General features: G+C 41.5%; 1 protein-coding gene across 3 annotated transcripts in view; it reads left to right on the top strand.

Moving 5' to 3' along the window:
• The window catches only part of MYO16 (myosin XVI), a 685244-nt gene that overhangs the window by 314242 nt on the left and 350417 nt on the right, over positions 1–20585 (top strand). For all 3 annotated transcript variants that reach the window (XM_077297020.1, XM_077297019.1, XM_077297018.1), the window contains exons 12-13: positions 12505–12570; positions 13166–13293. In XM_077297020.1, the coding sequence (XP_077153135.1) occupies positions 12505–12570; positions 13166–13293 (194 nt within the window). The remainder of the gene's footprint in view (positions 1–12504; positions 12571–13165; positions 13294–20585) is intronic.

Genomic DNA, 20585 nt, shown 5'->3' with positions numbered 1-20585 from the left:
TGGTCACCACCCATCTTGAAAAGTTTTCCTCCTCCCATATACTAATGAGCCACAAACAGGAAGTTATATCACCAACCATTCCCATTTTATTTAGGTATATCCATATAAATGGCCCACCCTTTATATTCCTGTCTTTTAAATTTCAGTATGATGGATTATATTGTATGTGAATAGTCTACAAATAAGGTTATTCATATTTTACTCACAGTATTTTACTTTAAGTATGTTTTACTATTTAAAAGCATTTTACTATATTATCTAAATCTTTTTACCAGGTATTAACCCTTGCTTAGCAAATAAACTTAAATGGAACACAAGTACAAGTGCTTCTCACTAAATTAGAATATCATCAAAAAGTTAATTTATTGCAGTTCTTCAATAAAAAAGTGAAACTCATATGTTATGTAGAGTCATTACAAGCAGAGTGATCTATTTCAAGTGTTTATTTCTGTTAATGTTGATAATTATGGAAACCCAAAGGTCATTATCTCAGTATATTAGAATACTTTATAACACCAGCTTGAAAAATGATTTTAAAATTCAGAAATGTTGGCCTACTGAAATGTATGTTCAGTAAATGCACTCAATACTTGGTCAGGGCTCCTTACCGCATCAATGCGGTGTGGCATGGAGTCGATCATCCTGTGCCACTGCTGAGGTGTTATGGAAGCCCAGGTTGCTTGATAGCAGCCTTCAGCTCATCTGCATTGTTGGGTCTGGTGTCTCTCATCTTCCTCTTGACAATACCCCATAGATTCTCTATCGGGTTAAGGTCAGGCGAGTTTGCTGGCCAATCAAGCAGTGATACTGTTGTTTTTAAACCAGGTATTGGTACTTTTGGCAGTGTGGACAGGTGCCAAGTCCTGTGGGATAATGAAATTTCCATCTCTTAAAAGCTTATCGGGAGAGGGAAGTGCTGTAAAATTTCCTGATAGACGGCTGCACTGACTTTGGTCTTGATAAAACACAGTGGACCTACACCAGCAGATGACATGGCTCCCCATAATATCACTGATTGTGAAAACTTCACACAGGACCTAAAGCAGCTTGGATTGTGGCCTCTCCACTCTTCCTCCAGACTCTGGGACCTTGATTTCCAAATGAATTGCAAAATTTACTTTCATCTGAAAACAACATCTTGGACCACTGAGTAACGGTCCAGTTCTTCTTCTCCTTGGCCCAGGTAAGAAGCTTCTAAGGTTGTCTATTGGTCATGAGTGGCTTGACACAAGGAATGCGACACTTGTAGCCCATGTCCGGGATACGTCTGTATGGGGTGGCTCTTGATGCAATGACTTTACCAACAGTCCACTCCTTGTGAATCCCCCAACATTTTTGAATGGCTTTTTATTAACAATCCTTTCAAGGTTGCAGTTATCCCAGTTGCTTGTGCACCTTTTTCTACCACACTTTGTCCTTCCACTCAACTTTCCATTAATATGCTTGGATACAACACTCTGTACAGCCAGCTTCATTAGCAATGACCTATTGTGGCTTACCCTCCTTGTGGAGTGTGTCAATGCCTACCATGTGGAGATCTGTCAAGTCAGCAGTCTTCCCCATGTTTGTGGAACCTATTGAAACAGACTAAGGCACCTTTTTAAATGCTTAGGGAGCCTTTGAAAGTGTTTTTTGTTAATTATCCTAATTTACTGAGAAAATGACTTTTGGGTTTTCATTGGCTGTAAGCCATAATCATCAACATTAACAGAAATAAATACTTGAAATAGATCACTCTGTTTGTAATGACTCTATATAATATACTAGATGGTGGCCCGATTCTAACGCATCGGGTATTCTAGAATATGCATATCCACGTAGTATATTGGCCATTTATGTAGTGTATTGCCCAGCTACATAGTATACAGCACAGCGACGTAGGATATTGCGCAGCTACATAGTATATTGCACAGAGCCACGTAGTATATTGCCCAGCCTTGTAGTATATTGCCCTGCCACGTAGTGTATTGCCTGTCATGAATCCCCAATGGCTAGGGATAGCACAGGATAAGCAAAGTATAATAAATATCGGACGAGCTCTAGGGTGATGGAACCTGGGCTGACCGCTGCCCTACGCCTGACAAACGCAACTAGAGATAGCCAGGGAGCGTGCCTACGTTGGTTCTAGACGCCACGCACCAGCCTAAGAGCTAACTAGTACTGCAGAGAAAACAAAGACCTCACTTGCCTCCAGAGGAATTAACCCCAAAGATATAGTTGCCCCCCACATGTATTGACGGTGAAATGAGAGGAAGGCACATACATAGAGATGATGTATATAGCTTTAGCAAATAGAGGCCCGCTGAAAACTAGAAAGCAGAATGACACAAAAGGGGACTGAGCGGTCAGCAAAAAACCCTAATCAAAAAAACCATCCTGAGATTACAAGAACCCATGTGCCAACTCATGGCACATGGGGAGAACCTCAGTCCACTAGAGCAACAGCTAACAAAGAGACATTCTAAGCAAGCTGGACAAAAAACCAAACAACTGAAAATCAGCACTTAGCTTATCCTGAAAGATCTGGGAGCAGGTAGGCAGGAACCAAACAGAGCACATCTGAACACATTGATAGCCGGCAAGGGAAATGACAGAGAGGCCAGGTAAAATAGGAAACACCCAGCCTCTGATGGACAGATGGAAACCAAAGGCCGCAACCCACCAAAGTCACCCAGTACCAGCAGTAACCACCAGAGGGAGCCCGCAAACAGAATCCACAACAGTACCCCCCCCTTGAGGAGGGGTCACCGAACCCTCACGAGAACCCCCAGGGCGATCAGGGTGAGCTCTATGGAAGGCGCGGACCAAATCAGTCGCATGAACATCGGAGGCGACCACCCAGGAATTGTCCTCCTGACCATAACCCTTCCACTTAACCAAATACTGGAGTTTGCGTCTGGAAACACGAGAATCCAAGATCTTTTCAACAACATACTCCAATTCTCCCTCCACCAGCACCGGAGCAGGAGGCTCGACCGAAGGAACAACAGGCACCTCATACCTCCGCAACAACGACCGATGGAACACATTATGAATAGCGAACGATGCTGGGAGATCCAAACGGAAAGATACAGGGTTAAGAATCTCCGAGATCCTATAAGGACCGATGAACCGAGGCTTGAACTTAGGAGAAGAGACCTTCATAGGGACAAAACGAGAAGACAACCACACCAAGTCCCCAACAAGAAGTCGGGGACCCACGCGGCGACGGCGATTAGCAAACTGCTGAGTCTTCTCCTGAGATAACTTCAAATTGTCCACCACCTGATTCCAAATGTGATGTAGCCTGTCCACCACCACGTCCACTCCAGGACAATCCGAAGACTCCACCTGACCAGAGGAAAAACGAGGATGAAACCCCGAATTACAAAAAAAAGGAGAGACCAACGTGGCCGAACTAGCCCGATTATTAAGAGCAAATTCGGCCAGTGGCAAAAAAGCAACCCAGTCATCCTGATCAGCAGAAACAAAACACCTCAAATAAGTTTCCAAGGTCTGATTAGTTCGCTCCGTCTGGCCATTCGTCTGAGGATGGAATGCAGACGAGAAAGACAAATCAATGCCCATCTTGGCACAAAACGTCCGCCAAAATCTAGACACAAACTGGGATCCCCTGTCAGAAACGATATTCTCCGGAATCCCATGCAAACGAACCACGTTCTGAAAAAACAAAGGAACCAACTCAGAGGAGGAGGGCAACTTAGGCAAGGGCACCAAATGAACCATCTTAGAAAAGCGGTCACACACAACCCAGATAACGGACATTTTCTGTGAAACCGGGAGATCAGAAATAAAATCCATGGAAATGTGCGTCCAAGGCCTCTTCGGGATGGGCAAGGATAACAACAACCCACTAGCCCGTGAACAGCAAGGCTTAGCTCGAGCACACACTTCACAAGACTGCACAAAGGTACGCACATCCCTAGACAAGGAAGGCCACCAAAAAGACCTGGCCACCAAGTCTCTTGTACCAAATATTCCAGGATGACCAGCCAACACAGAAGAATGGACCTCGGAGATGACTCTACTGGTCCAATCATCCGGAACAAACAGTCTTTCTGGTGGACATCGATCCGGTTTATCCACCTGAAACTCCTGCAATGCGCGTCGCAAGTCTGGGGATACGGCGGACAATATTACCCCATCCCTAAGGATACCAGCAGGCCCAGTGTCTCCAGGAGAGTCAGGCACAAAACTCCTGGAAAGAGCATCTGCCTTCACATTCTTTGAACCTGGCAGGTATGAAACCACAAAATTGAAACGAGAAAAAAATAACAACCAACGAGCCTGTCTAGGATTCAAACGCCTGGCAGACTCAAGGTAAATGAGATTCTTGTGATCAGTCAAGACCACCACGCGATGTTTAGCACCCTCAAGCCAATGACGCCACTCCTCAAATGCCCACTTCATGGCCAAAAGCTCCCGATTACCCACATCATAATTGCGCTCGGCGGGCGAGAATTTTCTAGAGAAAAAAGCACATGGCTTCATCACCGAGCCATTAGAACTTCTCTGTGACAAAACCGCCCCCGCTCCAATCTCGGAAGCATCAACCTCCACCTGGAAAGGAAGTGAAACATCTGGTTGACACAACACAGGAGCAGAAGAAAACCGGCGCTTAAGTTCCCGAAAGGCCTCCACGGCCGCAGGAGACCAATCAGCAACATCAGCACCCTTTTTAGTCAAATCAGTCAAAGGTTTAACAATACTGGAAAAATTAGCAATGAACCGACGATAAAAATTAGCAAACCCCAAGAACTTCTGAAGGCTCTTAACAGATGTAGGTTGTGTCCAGTCACAAATAGCCTGAACCTTAACGGGATCCATCTCAATAGTAGAAGGAGAAAAAATGTACCCCAAAAAAGAAATCTTCTGGACTCCGAAGAGACACTTTGAGCCCTTCACAAACAGAGAATTGGCCCGCAAAACCTGAAACACCTTCCTGACCTGTAGAACATGAGACTCCCAGTCATCAGAAAACACCAAAATATCATCCAAATACACAATCATAAACTTATCCAGATATTCACGGAAAATATTGTGCATAAAGGACTGAAAGACTGACGGAGCATTGGAGAGTCCAAAAGGCATTACCAAATACTCAAAATGGCCCTCAGGCGTATTAAATGCGGTTTTCCACTCATCACCCTGTTTTATCCGCACCAGATTATACGCACCACGAAGATCTATTTTAGTGAACCACCTAGCCCCCTTAATGCGAGCAAACAAACCAGTAAATAATGGCAATGGATACTGGTATTTGACTGTAATCTTATTCAGAAGGCGATAATCTATACAAGGCCTCAGGGAACCATCTTTTTTTGCCACGAAAAAAAAACCTGCTCCCAGAGGGGACGAAGATGGACGAATATGTCCCTTTTCCAAGGACTCCTTAATATAATTCCGCATAGCAGTATGCTCTGGCAGTGACAGATTAAATAAACGACCCTTAGGGAACTTACTGCCAGGAATCAATTCTATAGCACAGTCACACTCTCTATGGGGAGGGAGCGAATTGAGCTTAGGCTCCTCAAAAACATCCCTATAATCCGACAAAAACGCAGGGATCTCCGAAGGAGTAGATGAAGCTATAGAAATCGGAGGTGCATCATCATGAACCCCGTGACATCCCCAGCTTAACACAGACATTGTTTTCCAGTCCAGGACAGGATTATGAGTTTGTAACCATGGCAGACCAAGCACTAGTACATCATGTAAATTATACAGTACAAGGAAGCGAATCACCTCCTGATGAACGGGAGTCATGCGCATGGTCACTTGTGTCCAATACTGCGGTTTATTCATAGCCAATGGTGTAGAATCAATTCCTTTCAGAGGAATAGGAACTTCCAGAGGCTCTAGACTAAAACCGCAGCGTTTAGCAAATGACCAATCCATAAGACTCAGGGCAGCGCCTGAATCCACATAGGCATCGACGGAAATGGAAGACAGTGAAAAAATCAGAGTCACAGACAAAATGAACTTAGACTGCAGAGTATCAATGGCAAAAGATTTATCAACCCTTTTTGTGCGTTTAGAGCATGCTGTTATAACATGAGCTGAATCACCACAATAAAAACACAAACCATTTTTCCGCCTATAATTTTGCCGTTCACTTCTGGACTGAATTCTATCACATTGCATAGTCTCAGGTGCCTGTTCAGAAGACACCGCCAACTGGTGCACGGGTTTGCGCTCCCATAAACGCCGATCAATCTGAATGGCCATAGCCATAGACTCATTCAGACCTGTAGGCGCAGGGAACCCCACCATAATATCCTTAATGGCCTCAGAAAGACCATTTCTGAAGTTTGCAGCCAGGGCGCACTCATTCCACTGAGTAAGCACCGACCATTTCCGAAATTTCTGACAATATATTTCCGCTTCATCATGCCCCTGAGAGAGGGCCAATAAAGCCTTTTCAGCCTGAATCTCTAGGTTAGGTTCCTCATAGAGCAATCCCAATGCCAGAAAAAACGCATCCACACTGAGCAATGCAGGATCCCCTGGTGCCAATGCAAATGCCCAATTCTGAGGGTCGCCCCGTAGGAACGATATAACAATCTTGACCTGTTGAGCAGGGTCTCCAGAGGAGCGAGATTTCAAAGAGAGAAACAATTTACAATTGTTCCTGAAATTCAGGAAGGTAGATCTATCTCCAGAAAAAAACTCTGGAATAGGAATTCTAGGTTCAGACATGGGAGTGTGAACAACGAAATCCTGTATGTTTTGAACCTTTGCCGCGAGATTACTCAGGCTGGAAGCCAAACTCTGGACATCCATGATAAACAGCTAAGATCAGAGCCATTCAAGGGTTAAGAGGAGGTAAGAAGCAGCTAGACAGCAATTAAGGGCTAGGCAGCAAAACTCTGAAGGGAAAAAAAAAAAAATTTTTCCTTGAACACTTCTTTTCCTCCTGCTTCAGCCCAAACAATTAACACTTTGTGGGCCGGCTATACTGTCATGAATCCCCAATGGCTAGGGATAGCACAGGATAAGCAAAGTATAATAAATATCGGACGAGCTCTAGGGTGATGGAACCTGGGCTGACCGCTGCCCTACGCCTGACAAACGCAACTAGAGATAGCCAGGGAGCGTGCCTACGTTGGTTCTAGACGCCACGCACCAGCCTAAGAGCTAACTAGTACTGCAGAGAAAACAAAGACCTCACTTGCCTCCAGAGGAATTAACCCCAAAGATATAGTTGCCCCCCACATGTATTGACGGTGAAATGAGAGGAAGGCACATACATAGAGATGATGTATATAGCTTTAGCAAATAGAGGCCCGCTGAAAACTAGAAAGCAGAATGACACAAAAGGGGACTGAGCGGTCAGCAAAAAACCCTAATCAAAAAAACCATCCTGAGATTACAAGAACCCATGTGCCAACTCATGGCACATGGGGAGAACCTCAGTCCACTAGAGCAACAGCTAACAAAGAGACATTCTAAGCAAGCTGGACAAAAAACCAAACAACTGAAAATCAGCACTTAGCTTATCCTGAAAGATCTGGGAGCAGGTAGGCAGGAACCAAACAGAGCACATCTGAACACATTGATAGCCGGCAAGGGAAATGACAGAGAGGCCAGGTAAAATAGGAAACACCCAGCCTCTGATGGACAGATGGAAACCAAAGGCCGCAACCCACCAAAGTCACCCAGTACCAGCAGTAACCACCAGAGGGAGCCCGCAAACAGAATCCACAACAATTGCCCAGCTACATAGTATACAGCACAGCGACGTAGGATATTGCGCAGCTACATAGTATATTGCACAGAGCCACATAGTATATTGCACAGCTTTGTAGTATATTGTCCAGCCACGTAGTCTTGTAGTATACAGCAGAGCCACGTAGTATATTGCCCAGCCTTGTAGTATATTGCCCTGCCACGTAGTGTATTGCCCAGCTACATAGTATACAGCACAGCGACGTAGGATATTGCGCAGCTACGTTGTATATTGCACAGAGCCACATAGTATATTGTCCAGCCATGTAGTATATTGCCCAGCCTTGTAGTATACAGCAGAGCCACGTAGGATATTGCCCAGTGACGTAGGATATTACCGAGGCACGTATGTCACAGGGCCAAAAAATAAAAAATAAACATACTCACCTAACGATCCGAGGGCCCCTTGTAGTGTATCATACTCACCATTCTTGTCGCTGCTCCTCGGCGTCCCGTGTCTCCTCTTCCTGGGATCCTGTGCAGATGGTAGTGCTCAGCTTCAGGAAAATGGGATGCCGCGCATGCGCAGATCGAGATCGCGGCGGCCATTTTCCTGAAGCCGAGTTCCAATGCAAGTGCCAGGGCTGGTGGGAGCAGGACCTATGAAGACGTCGCGGTCACATGACCGTGACGTCACGGCAGGTCCTTGCCGCACACCAGCCCTGGGACTGGACCTCACCGCAAGCTGACGGTTGTAATGGAGCGGTCCGGGGAGCATGGCAAAGAGCGAGAAAGGCGGCGGAGGGTGAGTATAGCAGGTTTTTTTTTTTATTTATTATTTTTAACATTACATTTTGTACTATTGATGCCGCATAGGCAGCGTCAATAGTACAAAGTTGGGCACACACAGGGTTAATAGCAGCGGTAACGGAGTGCGTTACCCGCAGCATAACGCGGTCCGTTACCGCCGGCATTAACCCTGTGTGAGCTGTGTATGCGGGCGCGCCGGCAGTGAGTGCGGGGAGTAAGCGGCCATTTTTTCTGGACTGTGCGCGTCACTGATTGGTCGCGGCAGCCATGACAGGCAGCTGCCGAGACCAATCAGCGAACGAATAACCGTTACAGAAGGACAGACGGAAGTACCCTTAGGCAATTATATAGTAGATGAGATTCACTTTTTGTATTGAAGAACTGAAATAAATTAACTTTTTGATGATAATCTAATTTAGTGAGAAGCACTTGTTTATAAAGTGCTTGTGTGACTAAGGCTTCATTCACATCTACATTAAGGGATCTCAGACTCTTCCAAAAATGTGAAACAATGTTGAACACAGCAACCTACTCAAGTGAACTCAATTAAGGGAAATCTGTCACAAGATTTTTTCTACCCAATCTGAAAACAGCATAATATAGAGACAGAGAACCTGTGACAGTGATTTGTCACTTACTGGGCTGCTTGCTGTAGTTTTGATAAAATCACTGTTTCATCATCAGGTAATTATCATTACAGGACTAGTAAACCTACCGCAAGGTAGTCAAGCATATTCATGATGTTTGCATAACCCCGCCCCACCACTGATTAGTAGCTTCCTGTATATACTGTACATGGACAGAAATCTGCCAATCAGAGTTCAAAATTCAGATAATTGCTAGATCTGTGATCAAAATGACAGCAAGGAGCCCAGTAAGTGACACATCGCTTGAATCAGATTCTCTGCCCCTACATTATGTTGCTCTCAGATGTGGTAGCAAAATCCCGGTGACGGTTTCCCTTTAAAGTCAATGAGTTCCGCAGGACACTGCCGGTATTTTCTTTTTTATGTTCCTACAATGGAACAAAGGAACAGAAATAACAACACAGATGTGAACATAGGCTAAAATGAATAATGTACAACAATACTTCATAGAAGATCAAAACGGCAGACAGACGTTGTCACTGTTATTACAATCTCCATACTTTTTTCATCTGCATAAAATATAGCAGATTTGTTTTAGTAGCTTCCATTTGTCAAACAGTATTCTATTTTTACAGCTGTACAGTATGAAGGGAAGCATTGTATGGTTGACGTTACTTAATGATTGATGTGATCTGACAATTGTGAAGAAGTAATACAACAAAATATGGCACGATGCAAGTTTTATTCCTCCCAACTGAGACATGATTTTCTCCAACTGTTACTAAAGATCTAATTCTGGCAGCTATATGAGCTCTTCTGCTTCAGCTTTGAGTCTTATAACAGTTGGCAGGGAGGCAAGAAAATATGACATTAGTTTTGTACAACCACAAGCTGATATCTGTACATGAATAAGAATAAAAAGAAATCTGTTTGGTCTTTATAATATAAAGCCAATGTATTTCATTTAGTAAAAGCTCATTGTGAAAGAATTACTAAGACTAGTGACTTTAACGAGTTCTACATTCGTTCGCTCAATCATGGGATTAAGGTGCGTAAGAAGTTATTAAAGACCCATTGTGCTAAAGACATAAAATTAAATCTACCAGTACTAGCATAGATTTGTGATAAACTTTTTTCCCATTTTATGTCTTCAGTAAAAATGCATCTATCACAAAGTTGCTAGCCTCATCCTCTTTTGGGTAATCCTGCCTACCCTTTTCAACACTTGTGAAAATTGGCAAGTGACGAGTAAGAAAATACTAATTTAAGTGCAAAAATGGCAGGTGTTAAAATATTTATTTTTTTACACCTCAAATTTTGTTTTCTGTAATTTTTCCAAAAAAAAAAGGATTTTGTGACACATACTAATTAGTGATGAGCGAGTGTACTAGTTGCTCGGGTGTTCCCGAGCACGCTCGGGTGGTCTCCGAGTATTTGTAACTGCTCGGAGATTTAGTTTTTGTTGACGCAGCTGCATGATTTATGGCTGCTAGCCAGGCTGAGTACATGTGGGGGTTGCCTGGTTGCAAGGGAATCCCCACATGTATTCAAGCTGTCTATCAGCTGTAAATCATGCAGCCGCGGCAACGAAAACTAAATCTCCGAGCAGTTACAAATACTCGGAGACCACTCGAGCGTGCTCGGGAAAACCCGAGCAACTCGTACACTCGCTCATCACTATTCCTAATATATACGTATACAGGTTATATTGCTTTATAAATGCCCAACTACTCTTCAGTGCATTCGTTCTCACAGACTGCACAGACCTGTCTATCAGCCTCCCTATTTATGAAAACCTGCATATGAGAAAACAGATCTAGTCACACTCTTCTCCACCAGGAGTCATGTAAGGAACGGCAACTCTCAGCACTGACAGGGTCAGGATGATTGACAAACCACAAAATCATGATAAATTGCTATATACATTAGTAAGTGCCACAAAATAAAGATAAGGTGGACAAATAGTACCAAAATGTTTGCATTGTATGGATATCCCCAAGATCTGATCCATACCATATTGACTAAATGATACTTGAGAGGTGACACAATCTGTCAAACCTAATACCATAAACGTTTAGCTTGGTTAAATGTGCACGTTGACCAATATGGTGTCAGGAGCAGTGAAAGATGACTGGATATCACTAGCACCCACAGCAGGTCTGACTACGCCATATATATTAGCTTGTATATGGATAATGTAAGTTTATCTGACACCGATCTAACTCCAATAAAGCGATAAAGAAAGTTTGTAAGAACATGTGACCTGCAGCTTTATGGCTGGGGATTCAATGAAACTTTGGCACACATGACATGACCCAAGATTGCTTTGAGCAGTTACTACATCACAATGTAATGAGGGTGAATGTGAATGGGGTCACATTGTGACCTCTGGGGCACTGTGACCACAATAATCTCATTGCAAAAAGTCAGAACCAGTTGGAATGTTTGCGGTTCATGGTTATTCTGCGATGCCGCAGTTGTACACAGAGGTCTTTGCCAGTGCAACCCATGTGCAAAGTCTCAGTATAGCCCAAGTGTAATGCTGTGTGTTATTGACCTGTCCAACAACCTTATTACTTGTCTTAGATCACATACATTTTCAAAGTAAAATATACCATTTAAGAGTATCAGTGTTAGGGTTCACTGAAATGGCCGTCAATTCTCTCAAGCGAGAGAATCGGGCTGATTATGCTAATGTCACCCGGATCAAACTGGGATTATTTCCCATGCGAGAATCATATCACAGGTGCAGAGAAGATGGGGAACTTAATTTCTCCATCTTCTCCATTTTCTGTGCCCACAGTAATCAGACATCCGAGTGCAGCCTGATGTTTCATACGCACCCATAGGCTTACTGGATGCACTCGCAGCATGCTCTGTGTGGCATGAGAAAAAAGCGCTGATCGGCAATGCCCCATAGTATAACATTGGGCCAAGTGCTATTCGATAAAACATCGGATAGCACTCAGCTGTGTTATACGGTAATATGAGTGAGCCCTCAGGCTAGGTACACAATTGCGTTGAAGCTTCCACAAATTACCTAACTTTCATCAGGAAAAAAATTTCAGCATTGCTATATTGTTTTGGGGATTTAATTGATGACCACCTGAACAGAAATCAAACAGACCCCAATGTAGTCAATGGTATTGGTCTGGTGTATTTTGTGTCTGTCATAGAACTGAGATGTTTCTTGGAGGAGGTCAGTCTTTCTTTTCCTTTAGCAAACTGGAAAATGGAATTTCAAACAGTGATGTGATCCTTCCCTGTTACCTCCTGTATAAAGATAGCCTCATCTATTGTAATGAAAATTGAGCCCAGTACCAATAAAGGCCAGACGTCACTACGCTATATAACAATCTCTCTACAGTTTTACTTGAATTCAATTTCACCAGATGCTTACTGTAACTTGTGTGTAATTCTTCATTAAACTCTATTTCAGACCTACATTGGGAATATTTTGCTGCTAGTTAATCCTTACAAAGATCTCCCAATCTACTCATCTCTGGTAAGAGCTCATTTTTTGCTTAGTAAAGTATTGTTTTTCACTGCTCCACAAAATTTGAAATCAGGATTTGTCTTTCATGTATGCTTGTTCTCATGTAAGCTGTCTATTTGGAAACATTTCTTATAAAATAATAATAATATTTTATAGGAACAATGAATAATAAAGTAATACAAAATAGTCACCAAAGGACATTGTGTTCAACTGGGTGCAAATTTGCCTTTTAATGGGATGATTTTGTCTCACTTATATGTCAGTTGTTTTCAATCAAAAGAAGAAGAATGTTAATAAATAATGGAATATAGAAAATTATTATTATTATTATTTATTATGTGGCATTCTGAAAACTTTTAGTGATCCTGAATAGCCATTACCAGTATGAATAAAAGCTCCTGCATACAAATTTTCTCATCGATATTTAGGAGAGGACTTTGGCAGAATTGGCCAATGTACATAGTAAATAAGCTAGAAAAAAAAGCTAAACTTGAAAGATCCTAGAACATTTTACCAGAAAAATTCTTCAGCAAGTCAATGACTTTAAAACTTCATGCTTAAATCCAGTTTGAGATTTTTAATAATCTTTATTTTCTGCCTTTAGGTTACTCAGTTATACCATAATGTCTCTGGACGCTTGTGTTCCTCGCTTCCTCCTCACATATTTGCTTGTTCAGAGAGGGCTTACCATATGGTTTTCCAAGAGAGAAGACCTCAGTGCTTTATCATAAGGTATTGCCTGCCTGGTATTAGCATATTTAATTTGTTTGTGCTGTACAGAGGACTGTGTTTAGCATTGTGCATGTATTATCTCATGACCTTGTAAAGAAGGGGTTTAAAATAGTAAATGGTGATAAAAATACATCTTTGCATTGGTTATGCTCAGTTGAATATTCATTATATAATTAACAAACTGTGTTATCCTATATGCAAAAAGCCATTGACCCTATATTAATTGTACAGTAAACGCAGCCATACAGGCTTATCAGTGCTTAATTTTCATTACTGCTTGATGAATTGAGGGTCAAAGAAGTATGTTCTACTTATGAATCTTGTGACCTCCCTTCTACCATTATTATGTGGCATAGAGAATAAATATATATGCAATGCTTAGCATAAATGAGTGCCCCCCCTTTTGAAAAGTAAGATGTTAATCAATATCTCACTGAACACAAGAACAGTTCCCAAATTGTCTGAGTTTCATAGAACATTGTTTACCCATCACATGAAAGTAAGGTCAATAATATAGCTTTCATTAAAAACCTTCAGTTTTACTCAAATTAGTTGCTGCAAAAATGAATACACCCCACATCAAAAACAACTACATTTAGTATTTTGTATGATCATCATGATTTTTAATAATATCACCAAGTTTTCTAGGCATGCAATGAACAAGGAATTAACAAGTTGGCGACATATTGCAACATCTATTTTTCCTTTTCTTCAATACCGAGTTTTATTAGAGCCTGAACGCTGGATGGATAATGATGCTCAACTTGTCTCTTCAGAATTCCCCATAGGTGTTCAGTTGGGTTCAAATCAAGAGATGTAATTGGACATTGAATCACTTTCACTCTGTTCTTCTTCAGAAATGCAACAATGGCCTTAGATGTATTTTTTTGATTATTGTAATGTTAGAAAAGTGTACATCTAACAAAAGCACGGAGTAATGGTAGCATATTCTATTTCAAAGTAGAGCAGCCCATTGATACCATCCATGAAATGTGGCACCCAAATAACAGCAGCACTTATGAAGCCCCACATAAGGTTACTGCCACCAGCATGTTTCCCTGTAGGCACCTTACATTTAGAAAAACTACACATCCACCAAGCTCACAGGGTGATGGCAGCACCTTCTTTTTCAATATCGAGTCATGGTCATAAGTGTTGACACCCTTGAAATTGTTCTAGAAAATGAAGTATTTTTCCTGGAAAATTACAATTATACATGTTTTGTGTAGCGGCGGTGTCCCTGCACGCTGCCCTTTTCCCCTGGCAGGGACGCCAACTCACTGCCATGGGTCCGTACTCCCTCCTCCTTCTGCTGCTGTCCAGGGTCTACGCACAGCTCGCAGATACCTCGGCAATGTGCAAAGGGAACTCACGTGGTGTTGCCTTCTTAAAGGGACAGCGGGTGCTGTCCTAAAATGTCCTCAGCCAATGGCTGGAAGACAATTATTATTTAAGGCACCTCCTGTATGTCTACCATCTGTGTCCGCCTGCCTGTCTACCAGTTTTTCCCATCTGCACCTGTCTGTCAAGATACCATTCTTGCCCACCAGTACCTGCCTGTATGTGTGTCTGTCATGCCAGTCACTATACCAGCCATGCCAGCCAGTACTTGCCAAGTCTACTATTCCTGTCTCCTGGCCCTAGGAGGTCAGCTGCCTGTCACCCAAGGTAGCACCTGATTCCGCCTTCTTCATCTCTCCTTGGATCATGGTATCGTCAGCCGCCGTGCACCTGTGGTTGACTGGGTGAGCCACCTAGTCACACCCCTCCAGGCTGTCCTCGGGTCACGGCATAGTGAGTCCACCATCCAATCAGCTACATTTTGTTATATACTTGTTTATTTCCTATGTGTGTATTGGAACAACACAAAAAAACAAAGAAAAAATGCAAATTGGACATAATTTCAGACAAAACCTCAAAATTGGGCAGGACAAAATTGTTATCACCTCTCCAATATTGTGGATAAACAGCTTTGTTATAAGCATGTGATGCTGGTTCAAACTTACCCATGGCAAGTAACACGTGTGGGCAATATGAAAATTACACCTGAAACAAGAGAGAAGTTAACTCAATCTTTCCATTGTGTTCCATTTGAGTGTGCCATAGAACAGAAAGAAGAAGAGAAGTGTCTGAGAACTTGAGAACCAAAATTGTAGAAAATTATCAGCAATCTCAAGGTTAAAAGTCCATCTCCAGAGATCTTGATGTTCATTTGTCTACAGAGCGCAACATGATCAAGAAGTTTACAAGTCATGGCACTGTAGCTAATCTCCCTGGATGTGGACAGCAGAGAAAAATTGATGAAAGGTTGCACTGCAAGATAGTCCGGATGGTGGATAAGTAGCCCCAATTAAGTTCCAAAGAAATTCAAGCTGTTCTGCAGGTTCAGAGTGCATCAGTGTTAGCGCAAACTGTGTCGATAATTGAATAAAATTAAACTTTTTGGCAGAAGACCAAAGAGGACCCGACTACTAACACAGAGACATAAAAAAACTAGACTGCAGTTTGCCAAAATATATGTGAGTAAGCCAAAATCATTCTGGTGAAAGCGTCTTGTGGACAGATGAGACCGAGATAGAGCCTCCAAAGGAGAACACAGGACCTACAGTCAAATATAGTGTAGTTTCAAAGATGTTTTGGCAGCCTCTATTACTGGGTCCTTTGACTGTGTACAAGGCATCAAGAAATCTGAAAATTGCCAAAGGATTTTGGGTCGCAATGTAGTGTCACTGTCAGAAAGCTGAGTTTGCGTCCTTGATGGATCTTCCAGCAGGACAATGAATGTAGACATATTTCAACAAGCATGCAGAAATGGATGCAAAGTGCTGGAGAGTTCTGAAGTGACCAGCAATGAGTCCGATCTAAATCCCATTGAGCACCTGTGGAGAGATCTTAAATTTGCTGCCTGGAGAAGGCGCCCTTCAAATATGAGAGATACGGTGCAGTTTGCAAAAGAAAAGTGGTCCAAAATTCCAGTTGAGAGGTGCAGGAAGCTTGTTGTTGGTTATAGGAAGTGATTGATTGCAGTTACTTATTCTAAAGGGTGCTCAACCAAATATTAAGTTGAGGGTGCCAACAATTTTGCACAGCCCATTTTGGGTTTTTTTGACAAAAAGTATGTCCAATCTATCTTTTACCAAATTATTCACATTCAACTGGATTAAAGCATGTAATGTAGTGGCTGGTATCTGCAGAGTACAAGACATAGAATAGAATAAATTCAGAATAAAACATTTTTTTTTTAAGTTTGCCTCTCCGTTGCAGAGATATTGTCAAATTATTTGGCTCCAAATGAGTGAACTTTTGTTAAGACCAAGTGGGTGTTATCACAGAGTCTTCACTTGAAGGAAAGAAAAACATGACCCCACATAATTCTTAGCAGGTTTCTCTGGACAGGCAGTGTCAGTGGAGGGGCAGCAATGAAGAAATGACAATGCTTGAAAAGCAGAAGAGCTGATAGATGGGTTCAGGCCACGTTCACATGTTCAGTATTTGGTCAGTATTTTACATCAATATTTGTAAGGCAAAATAAGGAGTTGAGTGAAAAATGCAGAAATGGTACATGTGTTTCTTTTAAACTTTTCCACTAATTGCTCCACTCCTGGTTTTGGATTACAAATACTAATGTAAAATACTGACCAAATACTGAATGTGTGAACTTGGTTTTATGACGTGACACAGCTAAACTCAGCTGCACTGTCCCTCTATCCACACTGAAGCATGCAGGAGATTAGACCAGAAAATCAGTGCTGTATCATTACAACCCTCATATTGAGAAACCTGTTCTAAGCTATGATGGGGATGTGTTTTTTCATTTGAGTGTTGCTGCTGGTAATGATTGTCAGTGTCATACAGGAGGAAGAAGTCAACACCTTCCCACTCCCTCTGTGAAAGCCATCTGATAGCATCCATTTGGACAAAACAAAGATTGACTCATTAGGGACCAAGTACTTTGATTACTACTATTTCCACAATGGAGAGGTAAAATTAAAAAAAACTAAAGTGCTTTATTCCACTCTGCAGCCACTATTACATTGTATACCCAATTCAACATTAAAAAAATAGCTTGGTCTTCCTTAAGGAAAAATATTACCACCACACATAGGGTAGGTGCACCTTATTTTATTTTTATTTTTACTATTGTATATATTATAATAATTTTGATTATGATGAAAAGGAATAAATTATTGACTTGCTAGCACGCAAAATCATTGCCAGTCTACCAACAGTCTCATTATATATTAAAGTCAACTACAAAAATACATAGAGAAGAAGTGTAAAGTAACATACAAAGTAAAATAAAGGTGGAAATATTATCACCTGATTTGGTTTTGTTATATTACAGGCACTGTATAAGGCATATTCTAACATTTCTGCCAGTGTATGAGTACACATAATCGGTGGGTACCAAGGTATGGTTCTACATAATACAAAGACAATTCTCATCAATTAACAACTTTCAGGCTCATACTTCCATATAGAAAATTAGACTTCTAAAAATAAAGTTTCATACAGTCTTTTTATAGTTTATTTAAAGCATTTAAGTTTAGGGTACCCCTTTTTCAACATATAGCAGACAAGTAGTCACAGATGTATATAGAACATCTCCTATTGTGACATTAGTGAGGGCTACGTGATCAGCTATATTATGTCTATGGTTAGCATAACTGTGATGTCATATATGATTTTAGTACAATCACTATGAAACCAGCAGTTGGTAACTTCCTCAGGATTCTAGAAACGGTCCTTCTGCATTTTTGTGATAAAAGCTCCTCTACAAGATTATATTGCTCTTTATTCTCCAGAGGGACCTCATGCATTTTTATAGATAAATTTGCAATTCCAAGTGTAATTATTGGAGGTTTTATGACTTGCTGATCTTGTCTTGCTTTATACATTCTATACATATTTGCACTTCATTTTTTAGTCCTGCTGATACTTCGTCTTATGATTTATGCAGGATATTTAGTATTAGCCTAGATATTGTTTACTCAGCTGTGATTGGCATTATCTTTCAGTGTAGAGCAAACATGAATCTTGTGCTTATTTTACAAGTAGTAGGACACGTGCACCCACTGTATTTGCTGGAGTGCGCTAAACGACAAGGTTCTCATGTAGTTTCTTGAAATCACTGGTTTATAAAAAGCAAACAACAATTCCAAGTATCTGATGGCATTTTATGTTCTACGTATTTGGGGGTATTATGGGGGTTCTCTAGTGCTAGGGCTAATCAAATCCCAGAAAAATATTCAAAAACAGATGTACAGGAATCAAAAAAACTATAATGTGCGCACATATAATCCCTTAAAACTTTACTTTTATTTATATAAAATATAAAACCCATACCCAATACAAAGGAAAATATGATACCAAAATATATGTCACAAAAACACAATGCCCTATTATGGTCCTAGATACACCTACTGCTCACACCTGCCTTGCTGTGGGGGTTGGCACCCTAAGAGACGATTTTTTGGTGCCCCCACTCAATGTAGGCTATCCCTCTCTCCCCCTGCAATATCCCTCTCAATGCAGGTGGGAAAACAATATAGAAAAAGAGCAGTAGTGAAGAATAGACAACTAAATTAATACATAAGCCATCACCTGGACCCTATATAGGTACCTCCATACAGTTAAACAAAGTATACAGCACACCGCATAATACATAGATAGTCCCCTATAGTATCCAGATACATTGCACTAAACTTGCAGCTGTAATGGTCCTCTGTCAATCATAAATACATGACATATTAACACAACTCAATAGCCAACAATAGCAACGAATAATAAATATACCACTCGATGGATAATTAGAAAAGCTTTAGCATATGGCGGTATTTTCCCCGCATACTGCATATCCAATCATTTGTAGTATTCAGAAAACCATGTACTCAGATACCAACTATCATAATCCTCTACCCATCAGTAGACTTTATCACATCAGATACCATACAATGGCAATAGAAAAAATATATCTCTTAATGGATAGTTAGGGTGACTTAGCGTGTGCCGGTATCTCCCCGACGCGTTTCCCCACTCTCACGGTTCATCAGGAGGAAGCGATATTCATGATGCCGGATGCTGGATGCCGGATGCTAGATAATTATAAGGCATAAGCCGGCGGTGACATTGTGAGCTTAAATAGCCCACATCCAAAAATGCGCGCCTGCATAGGCCACGCCCCTTAGTAATTCTACAGGGTCTCAAACGGGTCAAAAACAGTGTTCCTTCCCCATACCAAATACAATACAAATAAGAAATGCTGCCACACATATACTCTTCTGCAGACACCACCAATATAGCCATGTACCCAGAATGTGTTAATTTATTGTACATTATGGAACGCACTGCCGCAAAGCTCATTACGTATCTTTAGTCAATAAACGCTTCTGCGCATGTCTAGATGCTACATATCAGGTGGAATGCAGCACCATCTTACTGGCGATCTGCATGTCACCAAGCGCATGCGCCTATCCATATCTGGGCGTCTATTACGTTGCTATTGTTGGCTATTGAGTTGTGTAAATATGTCATGTATTTATGACTAACAGAGGACCATTACAGCTGCGAGTTTAGTGCAATGTATCTGGATACTATAGGGGACTATCTATGTATTATGCGGTGTGCTGTATACTTTGTTTAACTGTATGGAGGTACCTATATAGGTCCAGGTGATGGCTTATGTGTTAATTTAGTTGTTTATTCTTCACTACTGCTCTTTTTCTATATTGTTTTCCCACCTGCATTGAGAGGGATATTGCAGGGGAGAGAGGGATAGCCTACGTTGAGTGGGGGCACCAAAAAATCATCTCTTAGGGTGCCAACCCCCACAGCAAGGCAGGTGTGAGCAGTAGGTGTATCTAGGACCATAATAGGGCATTGTGTTTTTGTGACATATATTTTGGTATCATATTTTCCTTTGTATTGGGTATGGGTTTTATATTTTATATAAATAAAAGTAAAGTTTTAAGGGACTAATCAAATCCCACCAAAGACAAAATCTGCAAATAGTTTATATTTTCATCCTGCGTTTGCATGGGTTTCCTCCTAGTACTGAGGTTTCTTCCCTCTCTCCAAGACTTAGTGATTGGGAATTTAGATTGTGTGCTCCAATGTTTGTAAAGTGCCATGGAATATGATGGTGTTATAAATACTTATGAGAAACATAAATTTTAGAGGGCTTTTTTACATAAAAATTACACTTTTCCTATCTAAATCATTGTGCTTAGCAATGAATGAATATGCTGGGTCCTCTAGCTCAAGAGACACTACTCTTAGTTTGCTATTAGTGG

This window comes from Ranitomeya variabilis, chromosome 3, assembly GCF_051348905.1.
Source record: "Ranitomeya variabilis isolate aRanVar5 chromosome 3, aRanVar5.hap1, whole genome shotgun sequence".
Lineage (NCBI taxonomy): Eukaryota > Metazoa > Chordata > Amphibia > Anura > Dendrobatidae > Ranitomeya > Ranitomeya variabilis.
This window is presented reverse-complemented; position numbering and strand designations above follow the sequence as displayed.